This window comes from Semicossyphus pulcher, unplaced genomic scaffold (assembly GCF_022749685.1).
Source record: "Semicossyphus pulcher isolate SPU_LCO1_2020_fin unplaced genomic scaffold, fSemPul1.0.p SCAF_9, whole genome shotgun sequence".
Taxonomy (NCBI): Eukaryota; Metazoa; Chordata; class Actinopteri; order Labriformes; family Labridae; genus Semicossyphus; species Semicossyphus pulcher.
Window position 1 is genome coordinate 12,084,528 of NW_027211770.1, and position 17,919 is coordinate 12,102,446.

Consider the following 17,919-nt stretch of genomic DNA (forward strand, 5'->3'; position numbering starts at 1 on the left):
GGAGTGAAATACTACTGTTTCGCTGCAGGCACTGGCTCAGAGCGGTACAGAATCTGAAATACGACGAGGATATACCGGTGGCTCATCTATAAAATCTTCAGGTCTGCAGTCTACATTTCACACCTGACGATTTTGAACAAGACATGACATCAGAGGCGGGCGTCCTAGATTGAGGAAGTGTAGTTTAGCAAGCTCCCTGGCCTCCACCAGATGACGCATAGATATGTAGTCTGGCGGAGGTTTTCCAGGGCCAATTGGAGAAGCGGATCGTGTCCTCCAAAGAAACAGAGCCAAATTGCATTTTTTCTACCATAATGGCATTAGCTCCTCATAATAGCACGATAGGACTGAGGTTGAAAATCGGTGAACTGGTCCTTTAACTCAATCAGGCAAATGTGAAATAAAACAAGTAAACGCAGGGACATCAACTTATGAACTTTTTTCACAAGTTGGTCATTTGGTTCAACCTTTCATTTATAATTGACCCAGCTTGTCTTGTAGAGTTGTAGTCTATTGTATCAATGTTTGTGTCTTTTGAATACATAATTTGGTTGATTATCAGTCTTTATGTTGTGCAGGATGTGTCTTTGTCTTTTGTATGCTAATCAATGTGTACATGCATCCGTGTGTTTGTGAACGGACCTCAGAGTATGCGGTGGTGATGTGCTCATATAATCCCTGGTGATGGTGGATCGTGTCTTCCAGATCCTGGAGCTCAGAGGGCAGCTCTCCTTCACCACATGCTTTACACCAAGGCTCCACTTTACTCATGTACTGCAGAGAGAACAGACAACACAAACATTACATAACACAGACCCTACAGACCAAACCTACATATACCGTACATATATATGCAGAATATTTTATAAAGACTCAACCACTAAAGCATATACATTAACTAACAGTGTTCTGTCTGAATGCACAATTGCATATATTGTAGCGAGATGTGGACGACCACTCAAACCAAATTCCTGTTAAAGGTTTTTAAAATAAATTTAGCACTTTATCCGTCACTATCAAACTGTTGTTGTACCATTAAAGGCATCTGTAGCATACTACAGTACATAATAACATACACTAATTCATAGATAAAATGCAGTAACCATTGTGAATGTATGATGGCTCTTCAATATCCAAACATTAGTTACACTTTATAACACCAGAACAACTTTGCTATTTAGTTGAATTATAAAAGTTTTGTAGTTGTATTTTTTCTTTTGTAATGTCCAGTTTCTGTATCAACAATGTGCAGGGTCTTTGTGGTACATAAGCCACAAAAATTGCATAATAGTGCTGCACATGTTATTACTAACATGGGCTACTGGTATTGGTATGTATGAAGACTGACAGAGTTTTTCTCCCTATTGAACCCTCTCAACAAGAGCCAACAAAAACAAAGAAAAACAATGACTCTGCAGAAGAACAGCTTGTGATAGCCAGCTAAAGTAGCTCTACATAAAGATCTGGCATCCAAACTGTTATAGTTGGAAACAAGAGCGCTGACGGGGATAGAGAAAGAGAGAGGTTGAAGTAAAGATGAGGGAAAGTTCAACACGGAGAAAAGACACAGCAGAGCGGACAGGGAGCTTTGATAAAGACTGAGTTATTATTGTGTTATGGGAAGAGGAAGACATGTATTTCTCTGGTGCCTGATTCTCGGTTTTGACTGAAAAAATCTCTGTGAGCAAGAGTAGAAATCTATTTTCCATAAACTTAACATAAAACACAGAATATTCAGTCTGCTATGCTGCAAAATAAAATAACAAATAAACCAAGTAAATATCAGAGAATTCATGAGCATTTAGTACTGTAAGGAAAAGAGGCCACTCAGCAAACAAAAGGTGTCAACAGCTAAGTAATGCGCTGTTAGTGCAACCATAAGCAAAACAGTGGAAAGCAGTATCGATCATTTAAATGGTATTTCAGGGACTATAAGGAATAAAGCACCCCTTGTGCTTGTAAATTCAGTTTAAATTATATACAATTATAACAGTTAACTGTCCAGGAGGGCACAAATGATCAACATGCATGTTCATTGTGTGTGTCTATCCGTGCTGCGTGTCAGTACCTGGTCTGCTTTCTGGTGGAAGCTGGCAGACATCTCCAGCAGCGTGCTGCGTTCGTCCAGTGCCGCAGCGAAGGCCTTCCACTCCTGCTCCAGCTGACCTGAGATCTGCTGGATCTGCTGCGAGGCGTAGTGGCCTGACTCCAGGAGCCGGTTCCCCACCGACATGATCCGATTGATGTTCACATACACGTTCTGTGTTTGAGGAGAGACAGAGAAGCGAGATGGCACAGATTAAAGTACATACTGAGGGTGTCGGGTGAGCTCAGCGGGTAAATCAGCGGCCAATGTGCAGAGGCTGCAGTCCTCGATGCGGACGGTTCGACTCCCTGCGTGTCATCCCCAATTCTCTCTTCCCCTGTTCACAACACTATCCACTGTCCTCGCTATCAATAATATATTTAATAAAAGGTCGAAAATACTCTTTAAAAAACATACAGCAAGATAAAAATGGGTTTAATCCAATAAATCATGTTTAATTTTCCTTAACAGGTTCCTCTAAAGCTCCTGTGAGGAACTTTCTGTTTGTGTTGATTTTGGCGCCCCCTGTGGACAAAGCCGTACCTCTCATCTCTCTGCTGATTTTGTCCTGTACATGTTTAAGTGGTGGTTTTCAGCATAAAATCTTATATGTATCACTCACTTTAAATGTTTGCCTTGGAAAATGTAAACAAAGGCAGCGTGCAGTTAATCGCTTCGTCTGACAACCTACCCCCCGCCAGCTGTTTCAGGCCTTAAAAATAACTCGTATAGAATAATCTGAATTAATTTCTGTTTCATAACCAGCAAAAAACTCCTCACAGGAGCTTTAAAGAGACAGACAGACTGCAGACAGACAGGCAGACAAAGTGGGGACTAATATTTGGTAACAAAGTTGTTACAAGTCCAAGCTGGTTTTAATCTAAAGGCCAGCTGACCTGAAGCATCACTGACTCATATAAACAATGTTTTTGCTGCGTCATGTTGCTGTGTCAAACTAACAGTCAGTAAAAGTGTTGTTTTGGTTTAATCACGGGTGCCATGATGCGTGAAACTGCTGCTATTTCATCAAACAGCCAAGATTGGAAAAGCAATCAAACTGTGTTTTTGAAATATAGCAGCCATAATAACATTAGCATGCACAGTGAGTAAGAGAGGCAGTACATGCACCCTGCTCTTATGTTATCCCTCTCCTTACCACATGCGCACACTCAACCTGGTGGACATGAAAGAGCGATTCACTTGGGAGACATACCTCATGTGAATAATGGACAGAACCCTGTTCGGCTTTTAATCGTTCAGTCTTTTTTAATATATGGGCCCCAAGCTGTTTTGTGTAGATAGGCACGGATCAGCAAACGCTAATTAACAACTGTGTTAACAGCCTGTTATTATTCTATTCAATTACTGCTCCTGGAGCCTATTATGGCTCTTAGTTCGCTTCTCTCAATTGCTACAGGGAGAAAGGATGAACCGAACAGTAGCTACAACCTCCGACAGGAGCGGGGTCTTGGGAGAACTGATTCAAGGAACACAAATTATGGATTTTCATGAAAGATGCAGACACTGGATTGGTGCTTTTTTTTAACCTCTAAGGGTTCACAATGTTTTCTGGTGGTATTTTTTTATCTTAATACGAGTTTAAACATGGTTTTCTGTTGCTTTTCTTTTACTTGGAGTTTTTTTTCCAATTTTTAAAATCAGCGACATCCCCCACTGTCCAAAAATCCAGAAAAAGCTTGACACTGGGGCTTTAAAAGCACTAGATTAAGTTGGATATTGACCCAAGGATAATAGAGACAGTTGTGTGCTCAGAAATATGGCTTACAAGGAGAGTTAAGGGAGTCCAACTGCTCTCTAACACAGCAGTAGGTAAACTGTGATACACAAAAGAAACAGCGGTACACAGGAAAGCTACAGTAATCCCATTATAAATACCACAAAGACTCTTACAAAATATAACTATACATATATAATATCTCCAAGCTTTTAGAGATCTAATGTGGTATTAAACAGCAGGAAAATGTGATGATTTTTTTGTATGCGCACAAAGAGACCTAAAGGAGAGCACACACCCCGTCACAACCAATAAGCCTGAAGGGGTTTGAGCCATCTGCAGGACGTTAAATAAGAGGGGATGGAGAGCTCGAACACACTGGGTGGTAAAGTCTTAATCCAAAACTGACGGGCAGAAAGGGGGAGGGGATGGGTAGAGATAGGGACAAGGTATTCCTAATTCAAACCTGATGAGGGCAAAAGGGGAAGAGAAACAGAGAGAGAGAGAGACAGAAAGAGAGAGTGGAGCAAAAGGAGGACAGCTCCGTTGACCCAGAAATCAATCAAGGACAACAAGTAAGGCCACAGTAGTATTTGCTTTGTGAATGAACAACAGAACAAGATAAACAAGCGTCCACAGCAGAGGAACTTCACAAACTTCCTGTCTTGCAAAGGGACAATGGAGAGACCAGAGCTGTAACCACATCACTCTGTATTTGCTGCCTGATGCATTTGCTACTAACAACCTATGAGAGGATGATTTATGGTTTATGGAGCTAATAAGAAGCTCTCCATTAACCTGACCTTAACTAGATGTGTGAATCACTGTGAGTTGAAACTGAAATTTATTAAAGGCACAACATTTTGATGATCAACAAAGGCCAAAATCAAGAGTTAGCAGACTGCCACATTCTTTGCTGTGTGGATATGAAAGGCTTTAAGCTCGTTAAATTCTTAGCTTTACTTGTGTTTTTCACATGAAATTGTGCACAATTTAAAATATAAAAACAAATTGCTGGCTGTGGTTTTCACCAACTGGCTCAGTGCAGCTCATATATCAGCGTCTTTTAGGGAAGGAGAAGTTGTCAAGCTGAGATCAGAGGTTTCACTGCAGCAGAAACATTCTGCAACTGATTTAAACTCCTCTACACATTTCTGACTCTGTCGTACTTCTACTGCATTTACAACACTGAATGAATGATAATGAATGTGTCAAATTGTTCATTTAAAATTAACGATTGTATACTATTTCATGTATCAGTTGGAGAAGTTGGTAGGTAGTTGCATTGTAATATATCTCACATTAGTAATAACATGTATGTTACTATTAATTCTAATGAAGACCAAAACAATCCCTTATGTATACTTATTAAACGGCTGTGTTAAATACTTAATTCTGATTGGTTAATCAACGCACAGGTCTCCGCTTCACTTTGAGGTCCTTCTCACCCAGTCGGGGTTCCATTCTGCGATAACAACCCGTTCACTATACATTATCCCTTACATTTTACACGGCTGTGTTAAATACTTGATTCTGATTGGTTAATTGCGGCATTCCGAGGTCTGCTATTTCTCGATAGCAGACCGTTGCTATGAAGAACAGACCGTTGCTAGGGATGCGGCTCTAATCACAGAATCTGGAGGACTAACTGTAATCATATCAATCTGCCAAAAGAAGTCCGGTAAATTTTGTTTGTCCGTTTACAGACAGAAAAAAACAAAAGAGACGTAACAGCATTGAGAAAGCAATAAAGGTTAAAAGACGCAAAAACTGTAGGCTACGACAGAGAGATCTGCTTAACTGAAGACGGCACATGAAGTACACATGCCAAAGGTGGAGGTAATTGTGTTGTTTCACTATGTTTTTGCTCTTCTTTACATCTTGGAAACAAGGCAGTGTCTCTACATGGACGCACATAGACACACACACACACCCTGACACTGTGTATTTCCACTCAGCCATGCAGGCAACAGGAAGGGGAAACGCTGCTTCCTGTGGAAGAATAGGTGGAGGGGGCGGTGGCCACTCTGCGTATACCACACTGTGTTTGTGTGTTCATGTGCAGCATACTGTGAATATATGTGTGAGTTTATACTGCAGCTCCATCTGTCTCTTCTACCTCTGTTGTCTCAGGGGTTATTGGTTCATCTCTACCCGCGGTGTTGACACAACTGGCTGTGAACCGTCACTGAAGCCGCCCCTGGGCCCCCGTGTTGAGACCACTCTGTGCACACGGTTTCTAACACTGGGGATTTGTGACACTGGGAGTGGGCGGATTCAGGCCATTGCCCCTGCTCTCCCTTTGGGTACACTTTAGTCACAATAACAATAGCTGCTGTGTGATGGTGGAAGTGAAATTATGTGTTATTTATCACGTTTTCCTTGAAAGGGTTGGGTTGTTTTTGTCCACATTAGAGTTATGGGATTGGGATAGATCATGTGTGTTTTCAGGGAGCAGAAAGACCACGAGGGGTTAAAGGAACTAGCAGAGCAGAGCTAGTGAGTCCACAGAGTCGATACAGAATAATGTCCACAGCTATTAGAAGTCAGCAGCAGAGCTCCACACACTACAGTAAGGTACGGCAGGGCAGGGAGGGTGGTGCAGCAGAGCAGCAGAGGGCAGCACACGGCTTTGGGAGGGGCAGCGAGGCAATATGGGTCAATTATGGGAACAGCACTGTGACAAGACATGACACTGAGGGGTGGGGAGGGTGTGTGGGGAGTGGAGGCAGAGTGGAAAACAGCTGAATAATATGAGAGGGAGTGTGGCAGGAGCGAGTCACAGCAAAACAAGAGGAGGGTTTGGATAAGGGCTTTGCGAGAAGAGGTGTGTGTTTGTTTGTGAGTGTGTGGCGGTTTAACAGGGGTTGGAGGCCTTGGCTTGTTACTGTGAATGACAGTAATGATGATAGCTTGTGACTGCATCGCCTGTGTGTGAGCGTGTTCCCGTGCATGTGTGTGTGTGTGGGTGCAGGACAGAGACAAAGACATGGTCTTACCATGCAGTTCATAGCAAAGTGGTTGTGCTGGGTCTGCAGCTCGACGGCGTGCTGGTGGTTCCCTCCGATCTCTGTGTAACTGGTGAGAAATAGGCCCTTGTTGTGCATGATCCAGTCGAACATCTACACCCGGAAGAGAGGGAGAGAAAATGCAGTTAGCGTTACGAGATGCTCTACAAATGAAAAGGGTCTTTCCATCTCCTGTTTAATCGCAGCAGCAGCAGCAGCAGCAGCAGCAGCAGCAGCAGCAGCAGCAGCGAAAATAAGAGAGAGGCTGTTGTTTCTTGTTTGTAATTAACACCTTTCATCATTCATCACTGCACTGACTTTTACAGGCAAACATGTTCTGCTTTATTTCTATGATCCTCTCTACATGTATGGAAAATGTGTGTCTAATTACAGTACTGACACTTTCCATACCTCTGCATTTGCCTCCAGCTCTAAACGGTTCATATCGCTACATTATCCAGCTCCAGACACGCAACATTGCACTCTCCTGAAATACTGACGACATACAGGGACACACAAACAGGCATACTGTAACTATCTGTCTACGTGCACGCCATAGACTGTATAAAAAGATGGACGACATGACAGCTCCCGGATGTGGCTACGGCGATCTGCCCGCCGATCTCGACTGCGCAGCTCTGGATCCAAATGATGTCACCATTGCAAGACAGCAGCGCCTATCGCGGGGACTAATTTGGCTTCGGTTTCGTACAATGAGGGCAGATGTAGACGCGCCATCCATCTATATATACAGTCATTGGTGCACACAAACACAAAGCTCAAATAATACGTGATTGTACATTCTACCAACACTGGCCAGAAGTTTCAGTCAATCAATGCAGCTACTAAACATACACTGCCTCACTAATCTGGCCTACATGGGGATGAAAGTTGATCTGAGGACTTATATGTCTGGATTAATGTAACGTTTCCAAATACCCGGCTAAGACTCACACACATGCATGCTAATACATAAGATTAGCTCCTGTGAGGCATGAAATATCTGTATGTTTAAAGAAATTAGCTGCACATTGCTGCACGTTAAGAGTAGAGTCGAAGCGCCAATGGTTTCAGCGCTCGTGTGAATGTGGACTGAAGAAAGGAACAGAATACAAAATCCCTCTGACCTTCTCCGCGTCCTGTTCGAACAGGCGCAGCTGGAAACACTGGTCCAGCTTCAGCTTCCTCATGTGCCACAGCTGTTGCAGATTTTGGCGCGTCCCGTGCAGCTTATCCAACAGACCCGTCACTTTAGCTCCCAGGTTGTGTGCGTCCGCGTGCGTGTGGAAGCCGTGATGATGGTCGTTGGAATCTCCACTAGCTCCACCGGTGCGGTTAAGGTACCCGCCTTCACTGCCACCTCCACCTCCTGCGGTTTGTGCCTGTAGCCTTTGTAGCAGCCTGCGTCCCTGCACATCCAGCTCCTCTACGGATGCCTTAGTAGCCCTTTTCTTCAGCCCAGCGTGTTCCTCCATGAGCCTCCGAGCTCCCTCCAGGTCCCGCGGGAGATCACGCTGGGACAAGGTGTCCTGGAGCTCCTCGAGGCGAGCAAGAGCCCGCGCTGCGTCGCTGGCAAAGGTCTCAAAAGACAGCCGCACCTGAAATACAAGATAAAAATGACCTACATTTTCCAGAATAAAGAAAACTACTGAGTTTCAGTTAATTAAATATTGGCAGATGATAAGAATTATTAATGTCGTCCTGCTGAGAGGAGCAGAGCTGTTTTTTTTGTGCAACTTTCAAAGAGAAGAAGAAAGTAAAGTGTCCAAACCTCAATCCAGTCATCATGGTTGTACTCTAAGCTGCCCTCAAAGTCAGCTGTCAGCTGGGATGGGTCCACAATCTTGGATAAACCCTCTAAGGAGACCATCACCGTCTGGTGCGGGTCGTATGTGGGACAATTGAAATGAGAAAAAGGAGGATGAATGAAAGCAAAGGATTGAGAGGAAAGAAAAGAGAGCGACAGACCACCAAAATTTAATCAGCATCACAATCATCATCGTCTCAATATCCCAAAGTAATCAAACGTTAACCTGTCAAAATATTTCCCGCTGTTACACCCAGATTACGAGAAGAATGTGCCGAGTCAGAGGCTCCACACGTCTTCTGTTTAGAAAAGTGGAGCGACCCCAAAGAAGAAAAACATTCCAGGCATTTTAAGCAGCAGTCGTGTTATCATTCATAAGATGGAAATACTCCGATATAAACTCATAGGAAGCCTAAACAGAAACTGAAGAGGTTCACTGGAGCAAGGTAAACACAATAAAAGGCTAAATAAACAGTCGGATTCAGGGCCGGAGTCTGCTTGTGTGTGCTCTCCGATAAAGATGCTATAAAAACTTGAGATTTTTTTTTACCATCTTTCAACCTACGAGAGACACACTTAGAGGAGTTGTAGGTGGAGGTGTCACCCTGCTATAAAAGCATCATCTTGCTCTGCTGGATAATGAGCAGAAGTTGTAAAACTCTAAAAGAAATAGAGGAAAAAATCTTCGGACTCAAATAAGAGAGCTTATCATGTCATTTTGTCCTGGTCACATTCACTGCATGTTTGACATCGTGAAAAAAACAACAAGTGGCTTGTCCAAACACAACTCTCTGCTGTTGGGATGAGATGCTTCGCCATGTCCTATATATGCAGTTTCCATAGTAACTGGGTCAGGACTAAATATACCAGCACCACATGCCCACACGGGACGGAGCAGAGCCACTGTCACCGAGCAGCAGTCAAACTAGAGCTGATAGATTAGGACTGATGCTAATCTAATGAGAGATCTAAAAGCTTTCAACAAACCTTATATTAATGTAATGAGCATTAATCAAATCTCCACAACATTACTAGTTCATGTACAACAAAACCAAAGCAAAAAAAGGTTAAATTAGAAGTATTAGAAGTAGTAAAAGTATTTAAAGTGTCCCCCACCTCGAATTCAAACTTGGAGCTGCCGAAGTTGGTCCTTTGCTTCTGCCAGAAGTTGTCCGGCTTGATGATGAGCGCGACGTGGATACACGAAGGAAAAGACTCCTGAAGGATCTTCAGCAGAGGCTTGATGCTGTCCCACTTAGAACCACGCATGTCCACGATGACTGTGAAGCCATGTCGGGCCACCTCCTCACTGCAGAACACACGAAGGAAAAAGGGGTCAAATTCTACGATTAAAAAGATATTAGCTTCAAAGTATTTTGTGAAGCTAACGTGGAAGCATTCAGGAAGCTTAGAGGAGATTATAAACAAGTGACAACAAGCAGCAAAATGTGATGGGTATGAGAATGAGCTGAATGTGAAACTACTGAGTCACCTTATTGTTGCTGCCCGTGCAACAGAAATAGAGACACCATAAACCAAGAAACACACTAAAAAAAGACTCTATTGTAAATTTTGTAAAGGATCCTTTTTAGCTGCAACGATGCCACAAAGATTTAAAGTCAAAAGCTCCCATGCAAACTTCCAGAGCATCTGTGGCGGGGGGGAAAAAAATCAGTTAAAACATTCAACCGTTAAAATTTCCACTGCCGCTTACCAGGAGTCCTGCTGCTGTGTGAGTCCATAAAAGGTTGTTTCTCAGTGTTAAAGGCTTTAATCTGAACGTGTCTAGCTAGGAGACAGAAACAGACACAGGCCCCGCTGCTCTAACTCACTCTGACCTCACTCTCTGAAAACAGATCCGCAGCCAAATGGGTAGAGAAAAACAGAGCGGAGAGGAGAGAGAGAGAGGAGAGGGAGAGAGAGAGTGAGGGTGGGGGGAGGTAGAGGCAGATGTAACAAAGACAGAAGAAATATTTAGACAGGAAAAGGAGGAATGGAGCGGAGGAGAAGATACCGACCTCCTTCTGAGTTAGTGACACGATGGCTGGTTACCTCTGACGGACATTTTTTCCTCGCTATAGCTGAACTTTTTTTAACCCAGTTCCTAAAGAGTTCAGACTTTTGGAAGCCTGAGAGTCCAAATTGTAGCCAGGATGCCCAGATACAGAGCTACTGCTACACCAATAATATTTTAAGAGAAATGCACGACAACAGATCTTTAATAAGATTTTAATGCTTTTTTATTATTAGACATGGAAATAAATCCATCTGACTTAATGCGTGTGGTTTAGCTCAAAGATATAATCTTAAATAAATGTCTGTTGAGTCACTGTCTGTCTCCGAATGAGGTAACACAATGGTGAATGAGACTATGGCCCACTGATGAAAGCCTTTGCATTTGCAGTATTACAGACTGGGTGTCTGGTGCGACTTTTGTGGGAAAAAAATCACAAGCAGCGCCCAGTTAGTGACGCGTTTTCCATCACCCAGCAGTGGTTGGTCTGCCAGAGAGGGTAGGCGGAGCTAAGCGGCTGCTTTTCCGGTCTCTGCAAGTGTTGCGAGTAAACAGTAATCTACTATGGCTGAACAAACAAAGAAAAGATGGATGACTACAGATACAACTTCAAAAATAAGTGAAAATCCAAAGAACAAGAAACAAATTGGACGCTCAGATGAAGGCAAACAGTCTAAAAAGGAAAGCGACCGTCAGTGAGGAAAATCAAGAGTTACAACCGTGACAAAGGGATCCAACCGTAGGTGTCTGGTTATCTGGGACGTATGCTTCCACAATTGCCTTTAATCGCCATAAGTTGCCACCAAATAGAACGAAACTGAGAACTTTGATATTAAGACAACTAATACTTTTCAATAGAACTTTTAGCTTAGAATGCACTTAATATTTGTGCTTTTGTCTGCTACTTTTTACATACATCTACACATGTCTTGGTGTCCATTCAGAACAGGAAACCACTAAAGTCCTTGCAACTATTCAGCTGCATTATAAAGTTTTCATCTGACCCCTTTTTGTTCAGTTTGTATGCACCTCTAAAAAGAAGTGAAATACATTGAATTCAAGGGGTTGTCATCTGATTAGTTGTTAGTTTACCAGCTTTAATACAGCCTTGCAAACTATGTATCTATGCAAAGCATCAGACTGACTGCTGCTGACTTGAATCTACACAGATGTTGAGTATTTTCGATTCTGCGCCGGATGTCCCAGAACACCCTCGGGGAGCACTGAAGAAACCTGGACCCAATTTGTGCAGTAACTGATCCGGACCGCCCCTCGCCTGAAGACAAATCTCCACACTCTACAGAGAAGAAAAAAAGACTTAAAAGCAGTCGATCTGGAAAAGGCAGCACAGGAGAGATCAGAAGCAGCAGAAAAGAGGAGGGCAAGCTTCTCTCCGAGCTAATCACAACCGACTGCAAACAGAAGCGCCTGGAGCTGAGTGTAAAAATGTGAAGGAAAGGTGCTTCCTTACTTGAACATCAGCATGCACAGAACTACAGAGTGTGTGCAGCTCTACATCCTGTGCATACACGCTTCCTGCAGCACTTTTAAGACTTTGGTCCATACGAAAGAAGTGGCAGTGAACACCGCACTCCAACTATCAATAGCAGAGCGAGAGAGGTGAGAGTTACTAAACAGCGGTAACCCACATAAAGGAGTAGAAGCTTTTCCTGAAAGTTCAGAGGAAATGAGAGGGGGGAAACGAAGAAGGGAGGGGTTGAATCTTCACAGAGAATCCAAAATAAAACCATCCCAGCTCTCTGTAGCCTCAGGTTATGCTTCACCCTTTTTAAATCCAAGCAAGGTGGGAAAGTCTGACACAAGTGAAGTGATGAGAGGTGTGTAGGAGCAGGAGTATGGTTCAAATTAACCCAGGATCAGAATGGGGTCTATAAGTCAGTGCATGTGCCTGTTCACAGTTTGACAAAGTTTGAGTCTTCCACTGAAATGCAGATTGTCTCTTTTCCCATTGCCAGTGGAGAATACTCCTTGCGGTCTCTTGCCGTCTGACATCACTAATGTGCCGGAGACAGGGTTAGTAAACAGTGAAGATGTTACGGTGGTTAGGTCTTTATTGTATCTATTACTCAGTCAGTCTCTTTATCAAACTTGCCGTTGACAAATGGCACGATGTCTGAGCAGGATTTGTAGCTGAGATGACAAGAAGTCACAGAAGTTACCGACGGAGAATAGCATCGCGCCGGAAAGGGGGTGGAGATTAGTGTGTCAACACAGGTTTTGTGTTCCCATCAATGCCGATCGGAGCCAAGGCGATATTACCCGGGTCTACTGCAGAGTCATTTGACTCGGGTCTGAACGCTGATTGTAATGTTTCCCACTAAGCAAGAAAGCCGAGTGTTAGTGGAATTTTTTGACCAGTGGGAAAGCAGCGACAGAGACAAACAACCTTTGTTATTCACACCCACGGGCAATTTAGAGTCACCAATGAACCTAACGAGCATGTCTTTGGACCGTGGGAGGAAGCCGGAGTACCCGGAGGGAACCCATGCATGCACAGGGAGAACATGCAAACTCCACACAGAAAGGCCCACTACATCGGAAATGGGATTCAAATCAGGAACCTTATAGCTGTGAGGCAACAACGCTAACCACTGCACAACCGTGCCGCCCGGGTTTTTATTGCCGATCGGAGCTGAGGCGATAATTACCCGGGTCTACTGCAGAGTCCTTTGACCCGGGTCTGAATGCCGATTGTAGCCTTTCACATTAAGCAAAAAAATTCGGGAGTTAGTGGGTTTGTTGACCAGTGGGAAAGGGCTCTAGTAAGTACATTGCCTACCTGGGAATAGTAGCCAGGTAGGCTATGAGTCTGCGCAGGTCTTCAGGTCGTATTCTGTCATGGTTGCTCCGTGCTGGGAAGGTGAGGACGGGACCTCCGCGTCTGTCTCGGCCACCTTTAGGTAGAAACCAGATGACAAAAAGGTCATTAAATCAAAGCTCGTACAGTCTATCAAAGCTAGCTCAACAAACTGAAACTTTAAAGGACAATTCATGTTGACTAAATAACAAAAGAGATGTTAAATACATGCAGCAGTTCACTGATGCCAGCAGCTAGTCTGTGTGGGTACCATCTGTGAATATGTCTGCAGTTAGTCATGACTATACTGAGTCAAAGTGAAGCGTCAGAGAGCAAATTAGTCTCACAATGACGACACTAGCAATAGCCTTACAGTCAGAGTGCAGTAACAAACAACACTCATTATTAATGAAGGGAGAAATACATGATTATAATTGTAGCCCTGCCCCTTTGGTTAAAAGTAATTGGGGTTATGTTGGGGTTAGCAGTATGATGAGTCAGACACAGTTCAGAGATATGTGAGTGCACTTTATAACCGAATAAATCATCAAAAGAGAAGCTGAAACTTTCAACAAAAGTCCACACTAAGGTCTCGTCTTTTAAAGTTGTCCTGCATGAGCCTGAAAATGCAACAATATATGTATGACGCACTCCATTCAAGGTCTCTGCAGAAGTATAGGAATACAAAAGCTCCGCCAAACAAGTGAGTGAGGATGAGTTTGAAATTTTTATAAGCTTATCTTAGATCAAGGCCAGAATCAGCTTGTTCAAAAAAGATGACCTAATTCCTGAGTGTTCTTTATAAATGCTGCTTCTGAAATAGATTTCTACATTTGAAAAATATCAGACTTTATATTTCCAGAGCACTCCAGTCTCCTCTTCAATCATGCTTGGATTCACTGATTCACTCTGCAAAAACATGCATGTCCTCCTCAACAACATGGTGTGATTCTGACCTGAGAGGAAGGCGACTTTCTCCTTGAGGATGGGAAGCACATCGATGGCCTTCATGTCCTCATTGCGATGAAACCCTGAAACACAGAAAAACAGAGAGGTCAGCACGGCAGGAGGATCATATTAAAAACCTTTTGATATTTACATACAAAACAGATGGACACATGCAGATGATCAGCATCTGTAGTTGTATTTCATGTTTTGTGTGCACGTGAAAAAAATTGCATGCAAGTATCTAAACATGTGAATGTGTAAAAAACAATTCTCACACATTTAAGTTGGATAATTTGTAAAAAAGTTTTGCAGATGTAGAAATATTTTGTGCTCACAGATATTGAAATTACAAGCTAAGAGTTACAAGCACAAACTCTGACCCTTCCTTTACGCCTCAGCTCACCAGCCAATCAGCTCGCCGCCACAGTGTCCACTGACATCCAATCAGAGGCAGCTAAACTGTCCAATCAGGGCACAACTGCGGGCTGTGAAATGATTTGTGAACATTAACTCTCTTTTTGACCCTTATTGGACTCCATATATTTACACCAATGTGGCAGCAGCATGTGATCTTATTAGTATGGGTTAAGTTGGTCTGTGTTAATAATACTTAAAGTTTAACTGACACGGCAAACTGCTTATTTTAATCCAGGTGACCTAAACATGGAGACTCACTTTCTTAGACACGCTGTATAAAAGGCAACATGGTTTTACAAGCATGGAGACACACCTTGGACAACAGCACCCTGCTAAGCTTTAAACACTAAGCTAACATTTAGCAGGTAAATCAATTAGTGTGCTTACAGTGGATCAAAGGCAGGAACATATTAGTGTCATTATGGGTCAGACTGTTGCAGCCCTGAATGCTGACCCTGGTAGCATCAGGTAAGGGAGGTCTCACTGCTCTGTTATGGTATGTTCGTCAAATGTCAACGCTTCTGCCTCGCCTCCTCAACAGATGGCACACTGGTAATATCCACATACACACACTCACAAACACACACTCACACCAACTGACTTTTATCTCTCTGGTGTGTCAGAGCAGTCAGTCATGAAAACAACTGATTGAGATGCTCCGCTGAACAGATGATGACTGTTAAACGGCTTTTACATATTATATTCAAACACATGGTCGTTTGGACGGCACAGTGAACCACTGTGAGCACTGGAAAGCACAATAATCTATAACTGAGAGCCACGCACATCAGATTGTATTGACAGCTTTGATTGATCACTGGGGGTACGAGTGCATGTGAGTGAGGAGGTAGAGGGTGAGGAGGGGGAGGGAGGTGCTTCTGCAGATGCACTCAGCTGGTGATGTCATCAGATAGCCCTCGTTGAAGCTGTGAGTCATCTCTCACACATTAACACACACGCACAAACACTACATATTAGACACATGTGATTGACGTTCTAAGCATAAATTATAGATTTGATCTGTTTTATTATAAAATCTGTGATTTAGCCAGGACTGATTTATGACTTGGAGCTGCTGCTTTATCTATGGTGGCAGATTTCAATACAAAAATTGGCCCTTTTAAAGCTGAAAAATCGGCATCAACTCGAGCGTTAAACTGTTCATAAATTAACAAACTCAGAGAAAAGAAGAGAAGCCTTTTATTTTGAAATTGAGGATTTAATTACAGTCTTTAGACTCTAACTGCAATCACGTTTAATCATCACCCTTTGTAATCAAAGAATAAGAATGATAGTGTCTTTTACGTGTAATTTTAAGTGATAGAATAATTTATATTCATGTCTCACACGCATGGAGAGGCATGTCAGTGTCTGTTTTATTGGCAGCAGCTGGCTGGACAGGGTTTTTAATGCACATACAAATATTAATTGTTACTAATCGAAGAAAAGCGTTCAGAATATGCATTTTTGATGCTCGAACAAGTAATAATGTTTTTGTAAGGGTAATAGAGATCCACTTAACCCATCCATCTATCCAATATCCTTACCCCTTTGTCCTGTTCAGGGCCGTGATAGGCTGGAGCCTATTCCAGCTGTCATTGGGCGAGAGGCGGAGCACACCGTGGACTGATCGCCAGTCAATCACAGGGCTGAAGCACAGAGACAGACAGCCATGCACGATCACATTCACACCTTCAGGCAATTTGAGAGCAAACATAACGAGCATGTCTTTGGACTGTGGGAGGAAGCAGGACTACGCATGCACATCACAACTGGGATTCGTAGCAGGAACCCTGTGAGGCGACAGCGCTGACCACTGCACCACTGTGCAGTGCATCCACAAATATGTGTATCTAAAATAATTACGATATATCAACTAAAAACAATTTGAAATGTTGTTATTTTATCATATGTCAATGTAATGTTTGAACTTCACTACATTGTGTTGGCTTTTGAGACTTCCCTGCTCACAAATGCTTGTTTTTTTTCAAAAGGGAATATACACGTGGCCTATCAGATGTCTCCTTCATTTCATTGAAGGCAATGATTCAATGTGATCACATAGAGTTACGCATGCTAAGTGTGCAATAATGAACATGAGCTCGGACATGAAACAGCTGCCCGGAGGTCAACCTCAGCATGGTGTCTGGTACTCTCCACAGGTAAGCGATACTTGTCATGCATTATTAAACATGTTTGAGTTATGGAGGCTTGCTAAGTTAGTGAAGTGGCATTTTACAGTATGATTAGCTAACTAGCTAATGATCCTTGGTAAGGGTTAATATCTAGTTAGGGTGAGATTAGGATTATTTTTCTTAAAGTGGTAATGTCGAAGATTTTTTTACAAATAAATGTTTGTTAAGCCACTACCTGTCACTGAATGAGGTAACACAATGATGATTGAGCCTATGACCCGCTGATGAAAGCCTTTGCATTTGCAGTATAAAGTATTATTATGGACTGGGTGTCTGTGGCGACTTTTGCGAGAAAAATCTCAAGTGGTGCCCAGTTAGTGACGCGCACCTGGCAGTGGTTGGTCTGCCAGAGAGGGGAGGCGGAGCTAAGCAGCCTAAGCAAAGGAAAGCGACCGTCAGCGAGGAAAATCAAGAGTTACAACCGTGACAAAGGGAGCATCTTTACGAATAATGCAGGAAAAATCATTAACAGAGCAGATATGCAGATGTGGACCAGAAACGGCTGCGTTGTTTCAGTTGGATTTCATCAAATAATAGTGCTAACTCAGTCCTATCAAACTTAGATACTTTACTTGTTTTCCTGCTGATGTGTCTTTAAGAAATGGGGAGATACGAATGCTACTCTGTGGAGAAAAAAAACACATACAAATATGCTGAATATTTTGTTTTGCTAAAGGGTCAAAAAGGAAACACATACTGTCGAGGAAAGTGCTAACAACTTTACATAAACACTTCGTTGCTTTGACAGTATGTTACAAACATTTAATCTCACTGACTACGAATGGAAATGAGCTAATTAGATAGTGGCTATTCTGTTGAGCGCGGCGAACAAAATGCTTTTAGATCAAATTCAGTCATGATTTGGATTCACTTTAAACTACAGCGGAGCCA

At 42.9% G+C, this 17,919-nt stretch overlaps 1 protein-coding gene across 1 annotated transcript in view; it reads right to left on the reverse strand.

The window, feature by feature from the left end:
* The window catches only part of triob (trio Rho guanine nucleotide exchange factor b), an 89,086-nt gene that overhangs the window by 56,001 nt on the left and 15,166 nt on the right, over window positions 1–17,919 (reverse strand). Inside the window, exons 2-9 of the mRNA XM_069656934.1 lie at window positions 14,425–14,499; window positions 13,451–13,565; window positions 9,753–9,945; window positions 8,601–8,705; window positions 7,957–8,427; window positions 6,821–6,943; window positions 2,069–2,260; window positions 643–774 (exon numbers count right to left, since the gene is read on the reverse strand). Coding sequence (XP_069513035.1) covers window positions 643–774; window positions 2,069–2,260; window positions 6,821–6,943; window positions 7,957–8,427; window positions 8,601–8,705; window positions 9,753–9,945; window positions 13,451–13,565; window positions 14,425–14,499 — 1,406 coding nt within the window. The remainder of the gene's footprint in view (window positions 1–642; window positions 775–2,068; window positions 2,261–6,820; window positions 6,944–7,956; window positions 8,428–8,600; window positions 8,706–9,752; window positions 9,946–13,450; window positions 13,566–14,424; window positions 14,500–17,919) is intronic.